Source organism: Fukomys damarensis, unplaced genomic scaffold (assembly GCF_012274545.1).
Source record: "Fukomys damarensis isolate Sample0158 unplaced genomic scaffold, DMR_v1.0_HiC HiC_scaffold_17, whole genome shotgun sequence".
NCBI classification, from domain to species: Eukaryota; Metazoa; Chordata; class Mammalia; order Rodentia; family Bathyergidae; genus Fukomys; species Fukomys damarensis.
This window is the reverse complement of record NW_022900929.1, coordinates 22,808,512-22,829,399: the sequence shown is the minus strand read 5'-3', so window position 1 is coordinate 22,829,399 and position 20,888 is coordinate 22,808,512. Positions and strand designations below refer to the sequence as shown.

General features: G+C 46.2%; 1 protein-coding gene across 1 annotated transcript in view; it reads right to left on the bottom strand.

The window, feature by feature from the left end:
- Positions 1-20,888, bottom strand: part of Galnt17 (polypeptide N-acetylgalactosaminyltransferase 17) — a 466,429-nt gene that overhangs the window by 6,803 nt on the left and 438,738 nt on the right. Inside the window, exon 7 of the mRNA XM_033765278.1 lies at positions 20,324-20,440. Coding sequence (XP_033621169.1) covers positions 20,324-20,440 — 117 coding nt within the window. The remainder of the gene's footprint in view (positions 1-20,323; positions 20,441-20,888) is intronic.

Here is a 20,888-nt window from a genome sequence, read left to right as displayed (position 1 = left end):
TTGATGTCATATCTAAGAAACCACTGCCAAATCCAAGGTCATGCACGTTTGCCCCTCCCTATGTTTTCTAAGACTTTTATCATTTTAGCTCTTGTATTTAGGTCTTTGATCCATTTTGACTTCTTTTTCTATGTGGTATAAGAGAAAGGCCCAAACAATTTCTTTTTCATGTGGCTATCTCATTGTCCCAGGCCATTTGTTGAAAAGGCTGTCCTTTCCCTATTGAAGTATCTTGTCACTCTTGTCAAAAAACCACTGACTGTCAATGTGAGGGTTTATTTCTGGGATCTTAGTTTCATGCCATTGGTCTCTGTCTATCTTTCTACCAGTACTACACTGTCTTGATTATTATAGCTTTACAGAAAGTTTTAGAACTCTCTTGTGTGAGTGTTCCAACTTAATTCTTCCTTTTCAGTATGATCCTGGCTCTTGTGGATCCTTGCATTTTCATACAAATTTTAGAATCAGCATTCCCACGTCAGCATAGAAGGCAGTTAGGATTTTGATAGCGACTGCACAGAAACTGTAGCTCAGTTTGGGGAATATTCCCATCTCTTTTATTCAGCCTTCTTTTTTACTTTGTCTTATTTACTGCTTTTCTGTTACTACATGTTTGAGATATAAAATGAGTATTTCCATCATGGGAAGTTGGTACATGTATATATTGCATCTTAATTTTTCTTTTTACTTCTTCCCCTTCTCTCTCTCCTCTCTCCCTGCATCTCTTGAACCCTTTCCATCTGCAGGAGGTTTACCTCCCTCTGTCTTCTGTTATTTTGATCTTTAAATTATTTATGCTTTGAGTTTCTCATGTAACAGAAGTCATAAATATTTAACCGTCTGTGTCTGATTTATTTCACTTAGCACTGTGGTCAAAAGAGTTAAAGGCATCATATTACAGTGATACACAAATCCTCATGGTGATAGCAGAATGATGAATATTCAACCCTCTAACCTGTGAACACCAGATATCTTTTGCAGTTCAACTTTTAATTTTTCAACCTTGTTTTGCAGTTTTTAGTGTATAAGTCCTGCTCACTGTTGTTTCAGTTTATTCCCAAGCATTTTTATCCTTTTTCGATGATACTGTTCATGATATTGTTTTCTAAATCTCCCTTTCTGGAATGTCCATTGCTAGTGTAAGCAATGTCTTTAATAAGACACTTCTGTGACCACCGACAGCTCCTGGTCACTCGACTCTGCTGGACTCCTGGGTTCTTGCCTTCATAGGGCCATGGCAGGTGCTGGCTGGCCACACCCATGGCAGAGCCCTGTTCTAAATGTGCCTGGGCCTTGAGTGTGTGTGTGTGTGTGTGTGTGTTTGTGTGTGTGTGTGTGTATTGCTTGGGTCCTTGCACTTGCAAGGCAGGTGGCAGCGGCACCACTGAGCTAAATCCCCAGCCCCCCTCTCGTGTATATTTTTAATCCCCCATCAGCCAATTCCCTTCCCATCCTTGCCATCTTTGCTAAGTTACATCCTTCCTCACTCTCCCAGCCTGGTGTTCCGGGCCCTCACTGCCCCCAGAGGATCTCACTTCCTACTTGGCTGAGAAGTTGTCTGCTCCATTCCTCAAATCCTGTTTTCCTTCCCTTTTCCCCAATTCTTCCAGTCTCCACTCTGCAAGTGCCACTGGCCATGACCTCTGTCTCTCTCCTCATTCAGTTTTTCAGTGAAGTTATAAACAGATCTCTGTGCCCAGAAATATCCTCCCCAATCACAGCTGTAGTTACCTCCTAATTTAGCCCCTGGATCTTGCCTCTTCTTCCTTAACACCTTACAAACTGGGTCCTATCACCATGACTTTCAAAAGTCACAGGATCCGTGAATTATCAGCTTCAGCTGTTTTTCTTTCTATGCTCCTACTATGGGACATGCACTGTGCTGGGTGCCGGTGATACAGCCTCCCTTTCATGGGGTTCTTTCTGTTCCCAGGAATTTGCAGAGCACCCCTATGCTAATTGAGCGAATGATGTCAACTTTCTGTTTCCAAACAACCTTTCTCCTCAGTTTGCCTAACTAAAAAATCTACTTGACAAAATGACTTGGATGTCCAAATAGCATTTCAAGTTTATATAATCAAACTGAACTCATCCTTCAGTGTTCCTAACACCTTTCAGATGTTCATCCAGCATCCATCCGTTCCATCTCAGAGGCCCTAACTCCATCCTTCCAGTTGCTCAGACCAAACACTTTAGCTCCCTCCTATTCTTGCCTCTTACTCTGACCTTCATAGTTGGTCCATGGACGTGAATATTCATGAATATCCAGACTCCACCTCCACTGCTGTTTCCCTGGGCCAAGCCATCTTCGTCTCTTGATGAGGTCTGTATAATGAACTCCCTAACTGGTCCCCCTGCTCCTACCAGTCTTCCACCAATGTCACCACCGAAATGGCTGCTTTTGAAATATTATATTACTTAAAATTATGTTGCTTTATTTTATTTTTCATGAGCTGAGATCTTGCTGTGTTGCTCAGGCTGTTCTCAAACTCACAGGGTTTACTGATCCTCCTGCTTCAACCTCTTGGGTAGCTGGTCTCATGGTCGTGTGCCACTATGCTTGGCTTAAAATGATTATTACTTTGAATTGGATCACGGTCATGCCATTATTCTGCTCCATATCTCTCAAGGGCTTCCTCTCTGGATCAAAACGAAAGTCCACAATCTTTACAATGGAATGAAAGACTGAGCGCCTTCTAACAAGAGCTCTCTGAGCTCGTTTCCCACCACTCCATCCTTGCTCCCTCTGTGCCAGACACACAGGCCTCCTTGCTCAGCTGTGAACAGGCTGCACAAGCTCCTATTAGACCTTTGGTCCTGGCTGTTCCTTCTCTCTTGAGTGCTCTTCCCTCTGATATTTAAATACCTCTCTTCCTGATCTCTTTCAAGTTTCTATTTAAAATGTCATATTCTTGGTGAGGCTTTCCCATGGCCAACTTATTTAAATCTTCACTTCCAACAAATGGTTACATCTCCTTTGCTCCTCAAATTAGACATTATTTTTAGGCTTGTATGCAAGAAATTCTTGCTTATATTCACATATGTGGTTATGGATTTCTTTATAATTCATCTCTAGTTCAAGACCTTCTTCTGGAGTCATTTTCCTGCTTTTTGAAAGAAGTTCCTTTGGTGACTGCATGGCAAACATTTTGTATATCTGAAAATGTCTTGGGGAAATTTCTTATGCAGCAAAAGCTCATTGATACAAGCACTTTCTTGGTAGATTAGAAGAGTTTTAAAATTATGTTTGCTGTACTGCCTACAGAGCCTCACTAGACAGCAGTGGGGAGACCTTTCAAAGTTTCTAATCTGCTCTGTTCTTGGAAGTGATCTCATTATCTTCTCTCTATGTGCTCCAAAACAGGCAAGACAATCTGTGCAATATTTCACCTCAGTATGATGCTCGCTGTCACCAAGGTAATCCTGCCGATGGAGGAGAAGCTTGTGTCGGCACATCATGTGCTCTAGTGAGTAACTGAAGCCTACTGCTTCCTTCTCTGGGTTTGTGCCTGCCTGAAAGCTGTTGACTCAAATTCCTGTAGTCACGGCCAACACAAAACCAGAGGCCAGATTTCTCTTTCGGCTCCAGCCTTGCAGACTTGAATCTCCTTTCTCCCCTCTCCCAGCCTCCCCAGTCTCACAAAGTTACCATTCTTACAATTCCTGCCTCCTCATGTGTCTTGACTGTTTTCCCTTAAAATGCCAGCTGTGGCAATTCTGAGACCTGAGGTACTGCTGCGGTACCTTTGTCAGTGGTATTCTCCTGTCTGCAAACCCCCTCGGCTCCCAGCTACTCTCCCTGGTCCTGCAGTCCTATCAGTCCTGTCTCCACCTTCTCATTGGTCCCAGTGACTGTCCAATTCAGCGTGAACTTTTCACCATGACTGTTTCCTATATGGCCCAACTTACCTTTTCAGGCTTAATTCTTGGTTTTCTGGCTTAGACTGACAGATCACTTGACTGGCCGGCCTTCTTTGCCTATTTCCTTTTCCTTTCCCTTCCTTCCTTCTTCCGCCCCATCCCTCTCTCTTCCTTGGAGTAGCGATTAAACCCATGATGTGCATAAAGTTATATCCCTAGAGCCCTTATTTTATTGTGGTATTATTTTAAATTTTGAGACCTGATCTCCCTAAGTTGCTAAGCTTCCCAGGTTGGTCTTGAACTTGTAACCCTCCTGCTTCAGCCTTCCAGAGTTGGGGGATGACAGGCAAATGCCACCATGCTGGCTGACTTGAGGTTTCTCAGAATCAGCCACCAGTCCAGCCTACCTTCCCTGACAGAGGGTAACCCTGCCCTCTCCATATCCCACCCTCAGTGCTTCCTTAAAGGTGATTTCTTTCGCTTACACAGTTGTATTTTATGTACTTTTCTTCAGTGTAAATTTTGGTTATGGTTGTTATTTTAAGGACACCAGTATCCTACCTATTTTTATATAGCACAAGGACCAAGAAAAGTATGCTGCAGAAAGCAAATGCTGTGTAAATGCTTTCTGAATTGAAGGGGATTATTCTAGGTTTGGCTGCAGGGCCCAAGAGGGGAAGGGAACATTCTTATCCATGACTCTAATGCACTAGGAAAAAAAAACCCCTCTGCACCCAAATACAATTAATTCTCATTTAGGAGAAAAAGGAATTTTCTATTTGAGACGATCTAAGAGACACACACAAGTATTAACCCAAATTTAACAGCCTTGAGGGAAAACAAAAATATGCAAGTTATAGCCAGATAAACAAACAAACAAAAAAAACCAGACAAATAATTTCAGAATGACTTTGGAACACAGCAAAATCCATTACATTGTCAATAAAAACATGGCTTGCAATTGCTTTACGATTAAGGGTCTCTCTCATCACTTTAAAAGCAGGCACAGTCAGTGTAAAAACACATGGTAAGTGAAAAATGCAGTTTTCTCACCTTTCTCTCAGGAAAAAGAGAGATGTGTTTCATTGATTCAAACCTGCTTTGGGGTAGAATTTATTTGTTTGTTATTTGGCTGAAGGCCACAAGCAGTTTCTTATGGCTGCATGAACATGAATATATTCCTAATCTCAAAAGGACTTTCTCCTGCTCTTTCCTGAGTGTGATGGAAGCTCGACCAAGCAAAGGAAGAGGTAGCCCAGGAACGGCAAGAGCCAGAGGGAGCCAAGATCCAGCCCCTGGTGTGGAGGACACAGGTGGGGAATCTTCTCTGTTGCCACTGTGCTTTGACATTTACAGGGAATGCTGCCTTTGGCGAATCCCAGTGATGGATCCCAATCTGAATGTGGAAAAAATATTGTCTCCAAATGGACGGGTGGCAGATGACCAAGAAAGAAAGGTAGAGAAAAGAAAGCATGTGAATCTGTATGGCACGGAAATGCTCTATGTCTTGATTAGGAGACTGCTTCACAGACATGCACAGCTGTCCAGACTCATCAACTTGTGCCCTTTGAAGGGACATCTTTTACTGTACTCACCTTCCATTTCTGTAAAGCTGATTTAGAAATATATCTGGCTGCTAGAAATGGGACAGAGCCAGGTTTTCTGCAGAACTGGTCACCATCTGGGGGTCAGTATGGTTCTCAGGTCCTCTCCCAAGTGAACATCTCCCTTCTGCCACCTGACATTATGCTGGACTCGAGCACTAAATTTCCCAAAATGCACTTACTACTTAGGCTGAGTGTGGAGAGACGTCTGTGCCAAAAACCTCTAGACTGATTTCCCCGATCGGACAAACCACTGCAGTGAGAATGTGGGGTGGGAGGATAGGAGGGGGGCAGGATCTGACCCATGTGGCCTGTGGTGGCAGTGGGAGCCTGTCAGGGTAGGGACAAGGGCTGGCGGAGCCCAGCAGGAGAGTGGCGGTAAGCAGCTCGGTCCCAGGCATGCCTTCGAAGCTCACCCTGACTGCCCAGCTGGTTAGGGAAGCAGATGCTGACTCTCCACGGCAGACCCCTGATAAGCGCAGCTCTTTTCTGTCTCAGTGAAAGACGAAGGTAGTCCAGTGTGGAAAGACTGTCCAACACTCCACTCCCTTCTGAGCGCCATCTAAGTGAAAACTGTGCCACGGCCCCACAGCCTCTTCTTTTGCCAACTGTTCCTGGCTCTGCATTGCATCATCAAGCGGCAGGAGAGATAAATGGTTAAGGACTAGGATTCTGGGATATACCTGAAAAAAATCCCAGCTCTGCCACTTATTGGACTTTTTCCTTCCTCCCTCTTCTTTGTAGTACGAGGGATTAAATCCAGGGCCTGGGCACTGAGCTACATCCCCAGCTTTTTTCAAAATTTTGAGACAGGGTCTAAGTCACTAAATTGGCCAGGTTGGGCTTGAACCTGTGATCTTCCTGCCTCAGATGTGTGCCACCAGGGCTGGATCACCAGATAGTCTTATGGCCCTGGCCCACTTACTTTATTTGCAAGACTCTGCTTCCTCATCTTTAAAATGGAGAATAATCATAGGGTTATTTCTAAGGGTAGTTACGGAGATTCTAGAAATGAACAAGAAGAAGGTGCACATTTTCCCTGACCTCAGTCACCACTGCAGAACTGGGGCTTTGTTCTTGGTCACCACAATTGTCCTCTGCTTCCTGCAGATTCCAGCATGGTGTCAAATGGCTGGTACTTCCTGGTGCAGCACCCAGGCCCTCTGAGCATCCTCCTTGCTTCCAGAGGCCTTGTCCAAGCATCAGTTTCCCCAGTGCTTCAATGACTGTACTAGCAGCTGGTTCCCTAGGGCCCTGCCCCTAGATTTGGTCAGGCCGGGTCTATGAGCTGCTAGCATTGGGCCTGCCCTGCTCAGTTCCTGCTGGCCTCCTCCCCACCTGCCTCTTGGTTTCTCTGGTTTGGTCCATGTCAAGTGTGTCCTTGCCTGGAAGGTACCAGATGCTTTGGATGGCACTTGGTATCCTGGCCTCTTTCTGATGCAACTCCAACGGCCCCCTCATAGCTTGGGTCCCTGGACTCACTGCCCCATCACTTCTCTCAGGGTGACAAGTGGACAGGGAGGAGCTCTGCCTGTTTTCTGCTTCCAAGTTAACTCCCAAATGCCAGCCTCAACCACACCCGATCTTAATGGAGGCATCAGGGTAGCCCTGGCTACATTCACATATGATAGTCCCTGCCTGTGTAGATGCTCTGGGACGTCCCAGCCCCTGAAACTTGGGTCCAGGTCCCCAGGATCACTGAGTATCCTCCATACCCCAGGTGGTGTCTGGGACTCATCTGTCCATGTGATGTTATTTAGCCAACGCCACTCGCCTTGCAGAAGTTAGGCATGCCCCCTTTTTGACCCCCACTGAAGACTCAGCTTTCTCCATTCCCACTGGGAAGGTGGCTTCTCCCCTCTTACTCGTGGACCTCTCCACCACACTGCTTCCTGTCATGCTGAAGTCTCCCACTCTCCACCTGGACCAAGAGCATATGTTGGGGCTGTGCTGGGCTGTGCCCAACAAGGGGTCATCCCACAGCACAACATGGTTCCAAGCAAGCATTAAGGTTGCTTCTCCAGCAGCCACTAATACACCACTGTGCACCCTTCCAGACCTGCTGGACATCGTAGCACACGCCTGTAATCCCAGACCTCTGGGAAGCTCAGGTGGGAGGACTGTGAGTTCAAGCCCAGCCTAGGCAACTTAGTGGCTTAGTATGACTCTGTCTCAAAATATAAAAGAAAAATTAAAAAAAAATATCTGGGGATGTTGCGGTTTGTATGAAGGCCCTGGGTTCCACCCCAAGTATTGCGAAGGAAAAAGAAAAGATTTGTAGATAATCCACTGTGTGCTACATCCTTGTCAACCAAAGCATATTTCTTCAGGAGAACATTTTTTTTCCTGGAATTTGAGGCTTGTAGCACTCTGAGCTTTGCTAAGTGAGTTAGAAATCTGGGCTGACAGGTCAGTGGATTTCCACACATTTCTGTGGAGGGCAGCCCATAAATTTCTATCAGGAATAAAACAAAGTAGCCTATGTCTCTGTGCAATGTCCTGTACTTTGACTTGGGGGAGATACATGGTGTGGTACAGTTTTGTTCCAACTGAAATGAGGGAATATCTAGTTTCTGAGCATTCATCCTCAGAGTCTGCTAGATTTGCCATACGTGTTTTAGAAATGTAACTTGTTCCTTTCTGTTGAATCTTAGCCCCCCTTCTTGTGAACCCTCAACTGCCATGGCCCGCTGGTCCCCTCACTGCCTGTCTTCTTCCTGTACAGGCAGCTTCTTGGAAGAGAAGCCCCACCCCATCATTCAGCGCCCACTCCAACCTGGCTTCCCTTCCATCTCTAAGGAAGCTCTCTCTCCCAGTGGCTTTGCAGCTGCAGCTAATGTGGTGTCTTTGTGAGCCCCCTGGATCTCCTGGAGGCAGGCCTTGACTCCACCACTCTTTGGGCGATGTGATGACTGCCTTTCTAGCATGAGCTGCTGTGACTTTGCTTGGTACTATGTGTGGAGCCACGTCAGGGCCCAGACATGTGCTGCAACCCTAGTGCCACTGCAGCTCTGTCCAAGCATGAGTGTGGGATTCCCAAAGTGCCTCTCTCCAAATGCGCAGTGCCCCCAAAGTGCACTCATGACTTCCCCAAACCTGTGTCCCAAATCTGCGCAATTGGTGCCATGACCCACCTATTAACCAGGGCCTTGACTATCGCCTGTGCTCCAGTCCTCCTGTGCCCTTGACTGTCATCTCCCACCAATCTGACCTCCTAGTGTTCAAACCACTTTTTGTCAAAATGGTGTTATCATTTACAAAAAGTTGCAAAAATATCACACAGAGTTGCCATAGCCCCTTCACCCAGTGTATCCTACAACTAACACCCTATGTAACCATAATATAATTAGCAACATCCTATCAACTACTCTACACTCCCCTGGTTTGCCATTTGTGTCTTCTTTCTCTCTTAGGGCCCAAAAGAAGATTTCAAAGTGTGTGTTGTCAGGTCTCCATAGGTCTTTCTACATGAGGCAGTTTCTCCATCATTGCTGTTTTTAATGACTTTGCCGCTCTTTCTTTTTTGATACCGGGGATTGTGCTTAGCGAGGCAGGTGGCAGAACCACTGAGCTAAATGCCTGGCCCCTACTTTGCCACTCTGGGAGAGCTCCAGCAATGATTCTGTAGCATGTACCTTGGCTTTGGTCTGTCTGATGTCCTCTCTGAGATAGTTCAGCATTTCTAGGGAAAAAAAAGCCACAGAAGGGCGATGCACCCAAGTTCCTGTTAGGCGAATATGGGATGTTTTACGACTGGTGAAATTCACCTCATTCCCTTGATTAAGAGAATGTCTTGTGTTTCTTACCTGTGAAGTTACCATTTCCCCTTTATGGAGGAAGATTCCCTGAAACTTGGCTCAGTACCTTAGTATTTTTTTTATCATATTTTCACCCACTTATTTTATCACCCATTAACAATTCTGGACTATACAAATTACAACCATGATGATTGTAAAGTGATGAGTTTCTGTTTTCCATATGCTGTTTACACTTATCCCATGTCCAAAATCCCAGAATCTGACATCTAGGCACTGAAAACTTGAGCCTGCCATTTCCATGACTTTGAACAAGAAGTCATTCGTCAGACCTAACGAGCCTCAACTTCCTTATTTGTAAGCCAGTGATGTAACACCTATTACACAGATATGTGATAAAGGTTAAATAAAAGAATATATTTAAAGCAGCTGGGGGGCCAGGGATTTAGCTCAGTGGTTCCAGTGCCTGCCTTGCAAGCACAAGGACCTGAGTTTAATACCCGGTACCAAAAAAATAAAAAACAAAAAATAATAAATAAAATAAAGCACCTGGCATAACTTCTGGCCTCTAGGGACTCAACAAAAAGTGTTAACTTTCTTTTCTAACTCCCCACAGACATTTCTCCTAGGAAGAATGACCTTTTTGACTGAGGCTTGTGGAGTAAAGTTGACCTATCTATCGAGTGATACACAGTGCCTGCTGGGCACAAGAAGATAGAAAGTTAAGTATTTCTCAGCATCGCCAGGGAAGAATGCACTTTGTGGCAGGATGTATGTAAAAGTGTTATTCACTGATGTTTGGTCGCATTATGACCCAAGGATCGATCAAAGGCCCTCAGGAGCCTGCTTGGCTTTGGCCAGCACCTAGATTACCACAGTAGTGGATTAGTGGCCTCCTTCCCAATAGAGCATGACGTGACAAAGCATAGAGGTGCTAGATTGGACTGTGGCTGGCCACGTGTCCACCATGGAGAAACCTCCTTTTCTGTTCATGGTCAAAACCAGACCTGGGCCCTGCAGGAATTTTACTCATCAAGCCATTTGGGAACAGAAACATGCAGTCAAAATAATCGATGGGAGTCCCTGAAAGCTGTCCCATCACCTAGGATACTCAATTGCAAAACACAGGAAGGAAGCTGTGAGGTTGCCATGTTGTGGAGCACTGTGAGCTCCTAGCAAGGGGGCTGGCAATGACTGCAGGTCTCAGAGCAACTTGGGGAAGGGCTTCACACCTTCCTGTAACCAAGTCAGCGTGTACATGGCCTCCTAGGAGGGAGTGGAGTTCGGACAAGTTCTCTTAAGCAGGAAGCTTAACTCCCAGGCCCCAAGCCAGTCTGCACTCTGCTGCCCACGTGTGTCTTCCTCTGGCCTCCTCTGATGGAACCCAGATTTCCAAGGCTCTAACATCCCTTACCAATGGCTTAAACATCACCAGCCTCAAACTCTTCATGGTTTGCATTTCATTCTGATTGGCCATGAATTTGAACCTTTTCAATTTCAAAGCACGCAATCACTCAACATACACCACCGTTCCAAAGAGAAATAAAAATTCCATGAGCTGAACTGTCAGGGGATGAGGGTTCTTTGATGATGATGATGATGGTGGTGGTGATGGTGACTGTCATTATTATTGTTGTTATTATTATTTGTGGTGCTGGGGATTGAACCTAAAGCCTTTGCAGTGAACTACATCTCCAGAACTTTTTTTTTTTTAATTTATGAGACAGGGTCTCACTAAATTACTAAACTGTCCAGATTGGGTGTGAACTTAGGATTCTCCTGTCTCAGCCTCCCAGGGTGCTGGAATTACAGTTGTGTGCCATCATATCTTATTCTCTGTAACATTCTGCATGGACTCCACTGGGTTTCAGTGTATGGCATTTCCTCACATGAGGAAGCATCTCCTTCTCCCTCTTGTCCTTTAGAAGCAGCAATGTGGTTTTCTTATTAATTCAGTGATATGAAAACAGCTTAGCAAATCAGCACATTTGTTTGGGATAAAAGGCTTAAAATAAATCTCCATGTCAGGGGGTATCACAATTCCCAACTTGAAACTATACTACAAAGCCACTGTGGTAAAAACAACATGGTACTTGCAAAGAATCAGACCTGAGGTTCAATGGAATAGATTAGAAGATGCAGAAACAACACCAGACGTACTCAGCTACCTCATCTTTGACAAAGCCAACCATCCTCACTGGAGGAAAGATAGTTTCTTTAATGAATGGTGTTGGAAAAACTGGCTTTCAACTTGCCAAAGATTAAAACTAGATCCCTATCTTTCAAAATGTACTAAACTAAAATTCAGATGGATTAAAGAGCTAAATATCAAAACAGAAATGCTGAACTTATTGGAAAATAAATTAGGTAAAACTCTCAAAGATACTGGTATAGGAAAAGACTTTATGAACAAATCCTCAGCAGCATGAAAACCTGAACAAAGTATCAACAACTGGGATCTCACTGAGTTAAAAAGTTTTTGCAGTGCTAGAGAAACCACTAACAGAGCTAAGAGACAACCTACAATGTGGGAAAATTTTTTTTACCAGCTACACCTCAGACAAAGGACTGCTATATAGAATATATAAAGAACTAAAAAAAAAAAAAATCAGACCCCCCCGAAATACAAAGACCTGACTCAAAAATGGGAATCTGAAATGAACAGATATTTCTCAGACAAATAAGTAAAAGCAGCAAATAAATATTTGAAAAAATGTTCAACATCACTGGTCATTTGAGAGATGCAGATGAAAACAACACTGAGATTCCACCTCAACCCAGAAAGAACAGCCGCTATGAAGAAATCAACCAATAAGAAATGCTGGCAGGGCTGGGGTGAGAAAAGAACCTTTCTCCATTGTTGGTGAGAGCGCAGATTGATGCAACCACTGTGGAAATCAATACAGAGATACCTCAAAGAACTAGGATTAGAGGTCTCATTTGATCCAGCTATCCCTCTGCTGAGTATCTTCCCAAAAGAATGAAAAGAATCATACCACAGTGATATATGCATACCCATGTTTATAGTGGCACAGTTTGTAATAGCTAAAGCTTAGAAACAACCCAAATGCCCATCAACTATAAACTGAATAAAGAAAATGTGGGTTTTCTATAAAATGGAGTACTATTCAGCCATAAAGAATGAGAAGCTAGAGAGATTTATAGCTAAATGGATGCACACTGAGGCTATACTCTTAAGTGAAATAAATAGGACACACTTGAGTAAATACTGAATAGTTTCTCTGGTGTGAAAAATTTAAAGTGTAAATAAGGTTCAAATGGTATTACTGATAGTATGAAATAGGAAGAAAATGGTTAAGGGGGAAGTGGGAAGGAGAGGGGAAAGGAAATAAAGGAAAAGAAAAAAATATGAAAAAGGGAAAAATGGAAACAAAGTCTTGTAAATAGGGAAGGATGAAGGTGGTGAAGGGAGGGCAGGGGTATGGGGAAAAATAAGAACCAAGGCATATCATGTAAAGGTACAAGATCCCAATAATAAATGTGGCTGTATTGTTTGCTTTAAATTCACCAATAAACTTAATGGGAAAAAAATCTCCCTAATAAAAATAGTTGTTTTAGGGTGGAAGGATTAAGGATGATCTATATTTATATTTTCCACACTCTCTGCTGTTGTTCCTTTAGTCAAAAGGACTAAAATTAGAATGACTAGGAACAACTTCCTCTTACTTGGCTGTTGAATTTAACATCGCTGTCAAGGTAGAGAGTTTCATTTGGCACTGTGCCCCTCTCTACTTCCTGTTTGATCTGAGTTTCAAGCTTAACCTGAACAGAAAACCTTTTTGGATCCCTTTCTGCATAAGGAGCAAAATCTGCTGAACCGCTAAGGAGATACAAAACTATTAGCTGAGCTTCTCTACTAGAAAGTAATTTATGACTACAATTGCGACTTCCTGGAAAGAATAGCTCATTCACCCATCTGGCAAGAGAGAGATAGTACAGTAACTTCTCCATACGCTACATCCTCTTTTATAAACATACATTTACTTATTTATTATCTTTTTCTAGTACCAGGGATCAAACTCAGGACCTTGCACTTACTATGCAGGCATGGCACTGTTAAGCTACATCCTCAGCCCTTGAGTTCCCTTTAGGGCAAGATCACACTGATGTCTAGGACAACTGAGAAAATCCAGCAGCCCCATTCCCTGTACATGGGCTGGGAGAACCCTTGTCAGGGGTAACCAGGAAGGGACGTGAGGATGGGAAACAGTAAGGAGAAGAGCAGATGCTGGGAAAGCGGCTGGGCTCCCCAAAGCTTGGGATGGCTGCAGCAAGCAGGTGCATGCAAGCCTGCACTGCATCCAGGACTGTGAGAGGGTGGGAAGGAGGGACACCCACAATGGCTGGGAGGAGGCAGGAGCCAAACCCCCCAGATAACAAAATCAGAAATGTTTTGGATATTTTGACAGAAGATGACTCAGAGAAACAAAACAACAACAACAAAAACCACAACCAAAAAAGCTCTTAATATTCTCACTATCTGTAGCAAGGCAAAATAAATTTATATGTATTGCCCCAGAATGGGAGGGGGTCTTAAAAATATTGCATGAGAGATGGGAAATGGTAAATGGAAATGAATGGTGAATTTCATGAATGGTGTTGAATTTCGGATGTGTAACACAGCACTTGGGATTTCCTTCTTTTGCTTTCTGGCCCATCCTGCTTTTGTGTTTGTGGTAGGTTTTCTCAGCATTCAGAGGGCTGGCACCCCAATTCTCTGTTCCCGCAAGGCCTAAAGTTCCCCTGATTTGGCCTCATCATGCTGTCCAGGAATGGAGTCCCATGGGTGGAAAGGAATTACAGGGCTGGGCTGGCTTCCAGTCAAGCAGGAGGGACATTCCCAGCACTACAAGCCCATTTTCTGGGCAAAACTATCTTTCCTGGAGTGCTAACTTCTGTGTTCCCCCAGTGGCATCATCCGCAGTCCCGTGAACCTCAACACTTACCCATTTGTATCTGGGAGCCAAGAGGCTGCCAGAGTCATCCTGTCTGCATTTGCTTCCTCCGCATGCTAAGTGCTCGCCTGAGCCCCGTCACTCCAGCGGGGACACTAGTGCCTTATTGGCACCATGCATCATCATGACAAGGTGTTTGGATGATGTATCACTTAAAAGATGAAGCCATCAGAGAACGAGTCTAAGATCAGATTAAATTTAATTATGGGATAAAAGAACTCCCATCTGTCATCCCGGTGATGCATCAACTGAGGGAAGACGAGGGCCTCTCAGGAAAGAGAGAAGAAGAAAAGCACTGACAGAGAGAGGACGCATGCCCTGCCCCAGACCACTGAATTAGTAAAGTCTTCAGCATGGAGTGAGCCTGACACCCCCTCAAACAGGGACAGACACCCCAATCACTTTCCACTGTGCATGTCCTGCTTAAAGAGTGTCATTGTAAAGCAGGCCCAGTGGTGCACACACGTGTACCCATCAGTGGCTCAGGAGGCTGCGCCAGGAGAATCACAAGTTCAAGGTCAGCCTAGTGCACCAGCGCTTGCATGCATGTGCACGCACGTGCACACACACACACACACACACACACACACACACATGACTAGTCTTATTTTGTCCACTGCAAGTGCTGCTGAGATGATCCTCAGCTCAGGCGATATCAGTCTGCCCAGATGTTTTCTGTGTACACAGAGGTGATTCCCAGGAACATTGGCAGTTAAGCTGGTCCCCTGCTCAACAGGGGGAGCACAGCATGGTGGTGCATGTTTATAATCTCAGTACTCCAGGAGGCTGAGGCAAGAGGATTTTGCAAGTTGGAGCCAAAACTGGCCAACTTGGTGACTTAATAAGACCCTGTCCCAAAATACAAAGAAAAAGAGCTGGAGATATGGGGTTGTATCTCAGTGCAAAGGCCCTGGGCTCAATCCCCACTACCAGAATGAAAAAAATGTATGAAGAGGAGGGAAGGGTGAGCCATAAAGAGATTCTGGGGCACTTAGGGATGACATGATTGTTCTAAATCTTGATTGAGGTGTGATTATTTGATCACGTGTCTTCATCACAATTTGCAAAACTAAAGCTAGGCACAGTGGTGTGTGTAGTCCCAACTGCTGGAGAGGCTGTCATGTGAGCCCAGGTGTCTGAGACTGGTGTTGGCAACACAGCAAGGGCCCATTTTAAAACAAAATCATGAAGAAGAGAACCCTGCAAAACTGTAAACAGTAAAGTTTTATCTTAAAATGTTTTAAAAATTCAAGCATGCAAACAAACCTGAGATAACACCCATGTTTTAAGAACTCAGCGGGACACTAGGCATCATCTTGGGATGTCCAGACAAGCAGGGACATACAATAATTACTGGCAGTCCTAACTCTCAGCCTTGTTTGTGATAGATGCTCAATAGATAGTTGTTGATTGAAAAGGAAAAAGCCCCTGAAGACATTTCCCATGCAGAGCCCAGGCTCATTTTGAGTTGGATTGGGAACCTGCATTTGTAACAGGTTCCTGGTGAATGGCATCTGAGATGCTAAGTGGGAAGCCCAGCTCTTCATCCTGAAATGCAAAGGGTCTCACGCAGCCCTGAGCACCAGCCTCAGCCTTCTGCCTCTAAACAGCCCATGCCCCTCTCTTCTCCCCTGTGTCTCGGTTCTTATTTTCCAAATGTACGCATTTCTGCATTTCCTCCACACTTATGTCTGTCTACTGCGCCTTGCTGTGGATGGAGGCCATGTGGAGATTCTCCCCAGAGCTCACAGCAGAACTTTCAGAACCCAGGGTCACAGAAAGGACTTGCATTTGGAAGCTGGCACAGTCCCACCCTCATGCCAACGTTCCCTTTAACAGAAAAGGGGATGTGAGGGTGCAGACAGAGCACTAGGAGGAGGAAACATGTAGTTAAAACCAGGTATTTGTCTTATTACCACTGATTTGGCTCCTTGTCTCAGCCCAGCCCTGGCGGCAGTGCTGCGACCTAGGCAGGACTCAGAACTCAGGCCCTGGTTAAGAGTTCACCAGAGGCCTCCCCGTCAGGACCTTGGACAGAGGCGCAACGGCACGCACTGGGGTGGGGGTGGTTCTGATGCTCAGCGGGTCTCTTCCATTTCCTTTCTCTCTTCCTTCCCTCCTTTTTTCTTTCTCCCTTCTCTCTCTTTCCTTTCCTTTCCTCTCAGCTAGTGCTGGGGATTGAACCTAGGGTCTTCACACTGGGCCCGCTTTTATTGAGAGAAGGTCTTGCCAAGTTCCCAGGCAGGGTTCCAAATTGCCCTCTTGCCTCAGCCTTCCAGATCACTTGGGAGCTTCCAGAGTGCTGGAATTACAGGCTTGCACCACCAGGCCAGACTGCTGGTCTCCTTCTGAACACACCTTCGCCTTTCAGGGAAATCAGCAGCTGTGTCTGGGGAAGGCAGACCAGTTGGTAGAAAGAGGCAGCAGAAAGGGTCTGGTGGAGGAAGTCACCCCATGGCTACTCAGCCTACCCTCAGGTTTTCCTGTGGCTGCTTCAGCTTGGGGACCCACCCTGGACTTCACCCCAGGATGGCCAGAGCCTCCTTAGGATGGGCCTCCCTAGAAAATACCTCCTGTCCTGAGTGGGTTCAAATGATACAAAGGCTGCTGCTGTTTCCTTGATGCCCTATTTTTAACTAAAACTCAGGCTCCAGAAAGAAGTGATTGTTTGTCTAATTCAGATTAGGAACCAGACAACACTGAAGCTGGTAATGAGCTCATGGCCGACAGACACTTCAGAGTGAGCGGGCTCTCCAAGTGACTGGGAACCGTTTCCATCTTGTTGACAAACACATGCTGCAAGACAGGAAATTACCCTCCTCAGTGCCTATTTTATCTCTGTTTAATTGCTGCTTGATAATAAATTACAACATAGAGTCCATTAATTAAGCTAACAATGTCCATGGAACACCAATCCCTTCTGCTGGGAGCTGTCTGGTTGGAGGGGCTCGGATTTGGTCTCTGTTTGCCCACAGCACTTCCGAAGCTGTTGCATAGGGTGCCAAGCCCTGAGCATGGTGGAGGAGGGGCCCCTCACTCCTCCAGGAGACTGGGCTTGGGAAGGAGGGGTGGTCTTGCTGGGCAGGCAGAGGCCCAGCCTGGCAGCTGGAAGGCCGTGCCAAGGGTGTGCTCTTCTAATTCAGAACATGTGGCAGCACAGAAAAGAGCATTAGATTTGTGTCAAGCTATCTGCTCATGGAAAGCAACCGGGGCCCACTTCTAGGTATTCGGCTGGGAGTTGGGGGAAGCCAGGAGCAGACTAATTTGGCTTGTTGTTTCAGAAGTCATGGAATGGTAGGATCAGGAAATGTTCTGTATGCATATGGAGTTGGGGAAAGATGAATTTTAATTATTTCCTAACAAAGACCCTGGTGCTGCACTGTGAATGCCACCGAACACACAGCTGGTAAGTCAGCTAGCTTGGTGCCTGACTCCTGCCTGGCCAAGGACTGGAGGAAGTAGGTGGTTAACTTCAAGGTGAAGGCACTCATTAAATTTCTACCTCAGAGCCAGGCCTGGTGATGATGCAGTCCTGTAAATCCCAGCACTCTAGAAGGCTGAGGCAGGAGGATGGCTAGTTTGAACCTAACCTGAGTAACTTAGTGACTCAGTGAGATCCTGTCTCAAGATTTTAAAAAGTGAAAAACAAAAAAGGGCTGGGGATATAGCTCAGTGAGAAGGTCTTGGGTTCAATCCCTGTACCACCACTACCGAAAAAGACAAAAGTCTACCTAGGCATCTTGTCCAATCTGTTCAGCAGATGCCTTGAGCAAGGACTCTTATGGTCAAGGAAACAAAGAGGAGAAAACTCTGCAAAGATAGGTGAGTACAGTCAAGTTCAGGGTCTTCCCAGGCTGCCTGGAGTGGGTGTTCTGGTGACCAGGGGATATGGGGAGGGGTGCTGAGCAGACTCACAGCTGAATCTAGGTACCGGTCCTCAGATTCAGCGAGAGCTTCCTAAGTGGCTTAGGACCCTTCCCCTGAAATACGCAAAGCAAAAAGTGACAGCTGAGAGCCAAGCGGTGAAGCCCTCGGGTCTTTGGGGGACGTTTATCAGGTTATCTTTACCCCTTTCTCCGACACTTCTGCTTCTGCAAAGACCAATATCCCAATGGGACGGTCTCTGTTAGGAGACAGTCAATAAGAGCTCAGTCCCAACGTGGCCTGCTTCAGGAGACTGGAAAGCAGCCAGGGAGTTAAGCGTTCCTCAGAGAGCTGGGCCTGGTATTTCCCTGGCTATGGCTGGGAGCATCCAGCGGGGCTAGGAGCGAGCCCCCTGGCTCAGCACCCAGCAGTGTGCTGGCCCGGCCTCCTGCCTGTGACCCCGTCAGTACACCAGCCTCTCTCACTAACCCCGGACTCCAGCTATTCCCAGTCTAGACACGGCACCCCATGTCTGTAGCTCCCCAGTGCCCACTCCTCATCCCAGCCTCACTTGGGAGCTTGTTAGAAATGTACAATCTTGGGGGACAGAAGCTCTGGGGGGGCCTGGGTGCTGGGGACCGGCACCACCCATCCCTCCAGCTCTCTCTTCCCCTGTTTCTCACCTCTCACTTCCCTCCAGCATCCTAAGCCCCAGCCAAACAGGGTCAGCTTCTGAGTGCCAGCACCCAGCCCAGGGCCACAGTGACAGTGCTGCAAGTTTCCTGTCTCTTTATTCATCTCTCCCCTTCAAGTGGAAACCAGTGAATGCAAGGACTACATCTTACAACTGCACTTACCTAACTGGGGCTATCACGTACAGTACGTGATCAAGACACATTTGTTGAGAGACTGAATGACAGGATGAAGATGTGTGCTAAATTTTTCCATCTATTTTGCCTTTCATGCTCACCCCCAATTCCCAGTGACCAGTGGCGAGCTCCAGGGAGAGCAGTGGGTCCAGGACTCCTAGTGTGGGCTCCAGTTTTAATGAAATGGATTTGACTTAAATTTAAAATGTACTGGCTGTGCTGGTGGACCTAGGTTTTAGGTTGCTTTGTTCATAGGCCCTCGACCCTCCCTGCCTCAATATCCTCGCCCTGTCTGCTTACTTCCTGGAGTTGCCCCAAGGATCTTGGATTTGCCCAGTGACCTGTCTAGCACTGTCCCTCCACCCTCAGGAGGAGGCTGTGTATCAGGACTGAGGCAACTCAACTCTGCTCCTTCTGGGCTCGGCCCAATGGGAAGGCAAGATGCGATGAGCACAGGAAATCCATGAGCCTGTATGCATGCCTGTGTGTATGTGTGTGTGAGATGTGCACACAGCTGCATTTTATGTGTGTGTTTTCTGAGATGGATGGAGGAGCTTACAGGGTTTCTTCCTTCTGCTACAAAGTCCTTGGGGGAGAATCTGTGGGGATGACTCAGAGCCAACTGACCAGGGCTCCCGTGGAATCCAAAGTTAACATTTTTGCAGTTTGTAGCTCCCCTTTTGTGACTACTGATTGACACTGTCATGTTTTAAATGTGCACTAATGTCCAATTTAATGCCATTTTGGGATGTGATTTTTCCCTCTCTTACAGAGTTTCTGCTTTTTGCACACATGCACACACACACACACACACAAACACACACACAGTAGACTAGCACTGAGGACTCAAGGAAGATCTGTTTATCGGGGCTTTAGCTCCACTTGCTGATTTTTTTGCCCTTTGCAAGTCCACCTGTGTGTTCTCTGAAATGCTCCTGAGAACATTCCCCCCTTCCCAGAGAGCTCCTTGCTCTTACACCAGCACTGAGGATCCAGGTCCCACTGACCGCCTGACTGATGCTCTTCCAGGATGGATTTGGCCAGCAGCTTCTCAGGAAGGAATCTATTTATTGTTTCTCCCAAGTCGGAAGCAGTAGGTTTGATTGTAAGGACAGCAAATGGTCAGCTTTGCTATTGGCAATCGAGTCTGGTACTAATTCGCATTTTCCTTTCCACACAAAATACTCACATCAACCCTCTTCATATTTGCACAAATGTAACCTCTTACTGAATCTTTTCTGGCTTTTGAAGAGAAACTACCAGAAAGCCCGCACCTTCTTGGAATCACAGAACAGGTACCAGTTACCAAAATGGAGGACAATGGAAGTTTCTACACAAGGCCCCCTGGTGGGCTGGTGCCTTTGCTCCCTTCCTGGTCAGAGACGAGCTCCTACCTGTGGTCCCCAGCCGTGGCAGGGGTACAGGATGGCTGTGTGGTTCTCCAGCGGCCCCTGGTCCAAGCAGACATCTTTTGCCTTGTTGTTGCGAAGCTGCAGGAACAGACCAAAGTGTCACTGTCAGAGCCCATCCAGTGGACACACTGCTTCCCAACCAACTGTCCCAACACACCCTGCTTCCGGCTTTGTGATGGGAAGGTCACGCAGCCCCCAAGAAAGGACCCGCAAAGTCTGTGATCGGATCACTTTGGCAAGGAAGGCAAAGTCCTGCAGGGGGGTGGCATGGCCAGCATTCCTGTGCTCATCACCCCGATCCTCTATCCCCAGCAGAAAAAGATCTCAGGGAACTCTCAGATACCAGGACACTGATCACCCAGACTCAGATTTAAAGGCAACTCAGAGGGATCAGGGTGGCGACAGATGTACAAAAACATCCTACAGGGTTCTGGATCCTAACACTGGTTTAATAACCCTGCCCGGGAATTGAAGGTATGCAAGGGTTATCACTTACAGAGAGACATGAAAGCGACCCCGACCACCGGACAACACCAAAGCAAACAAG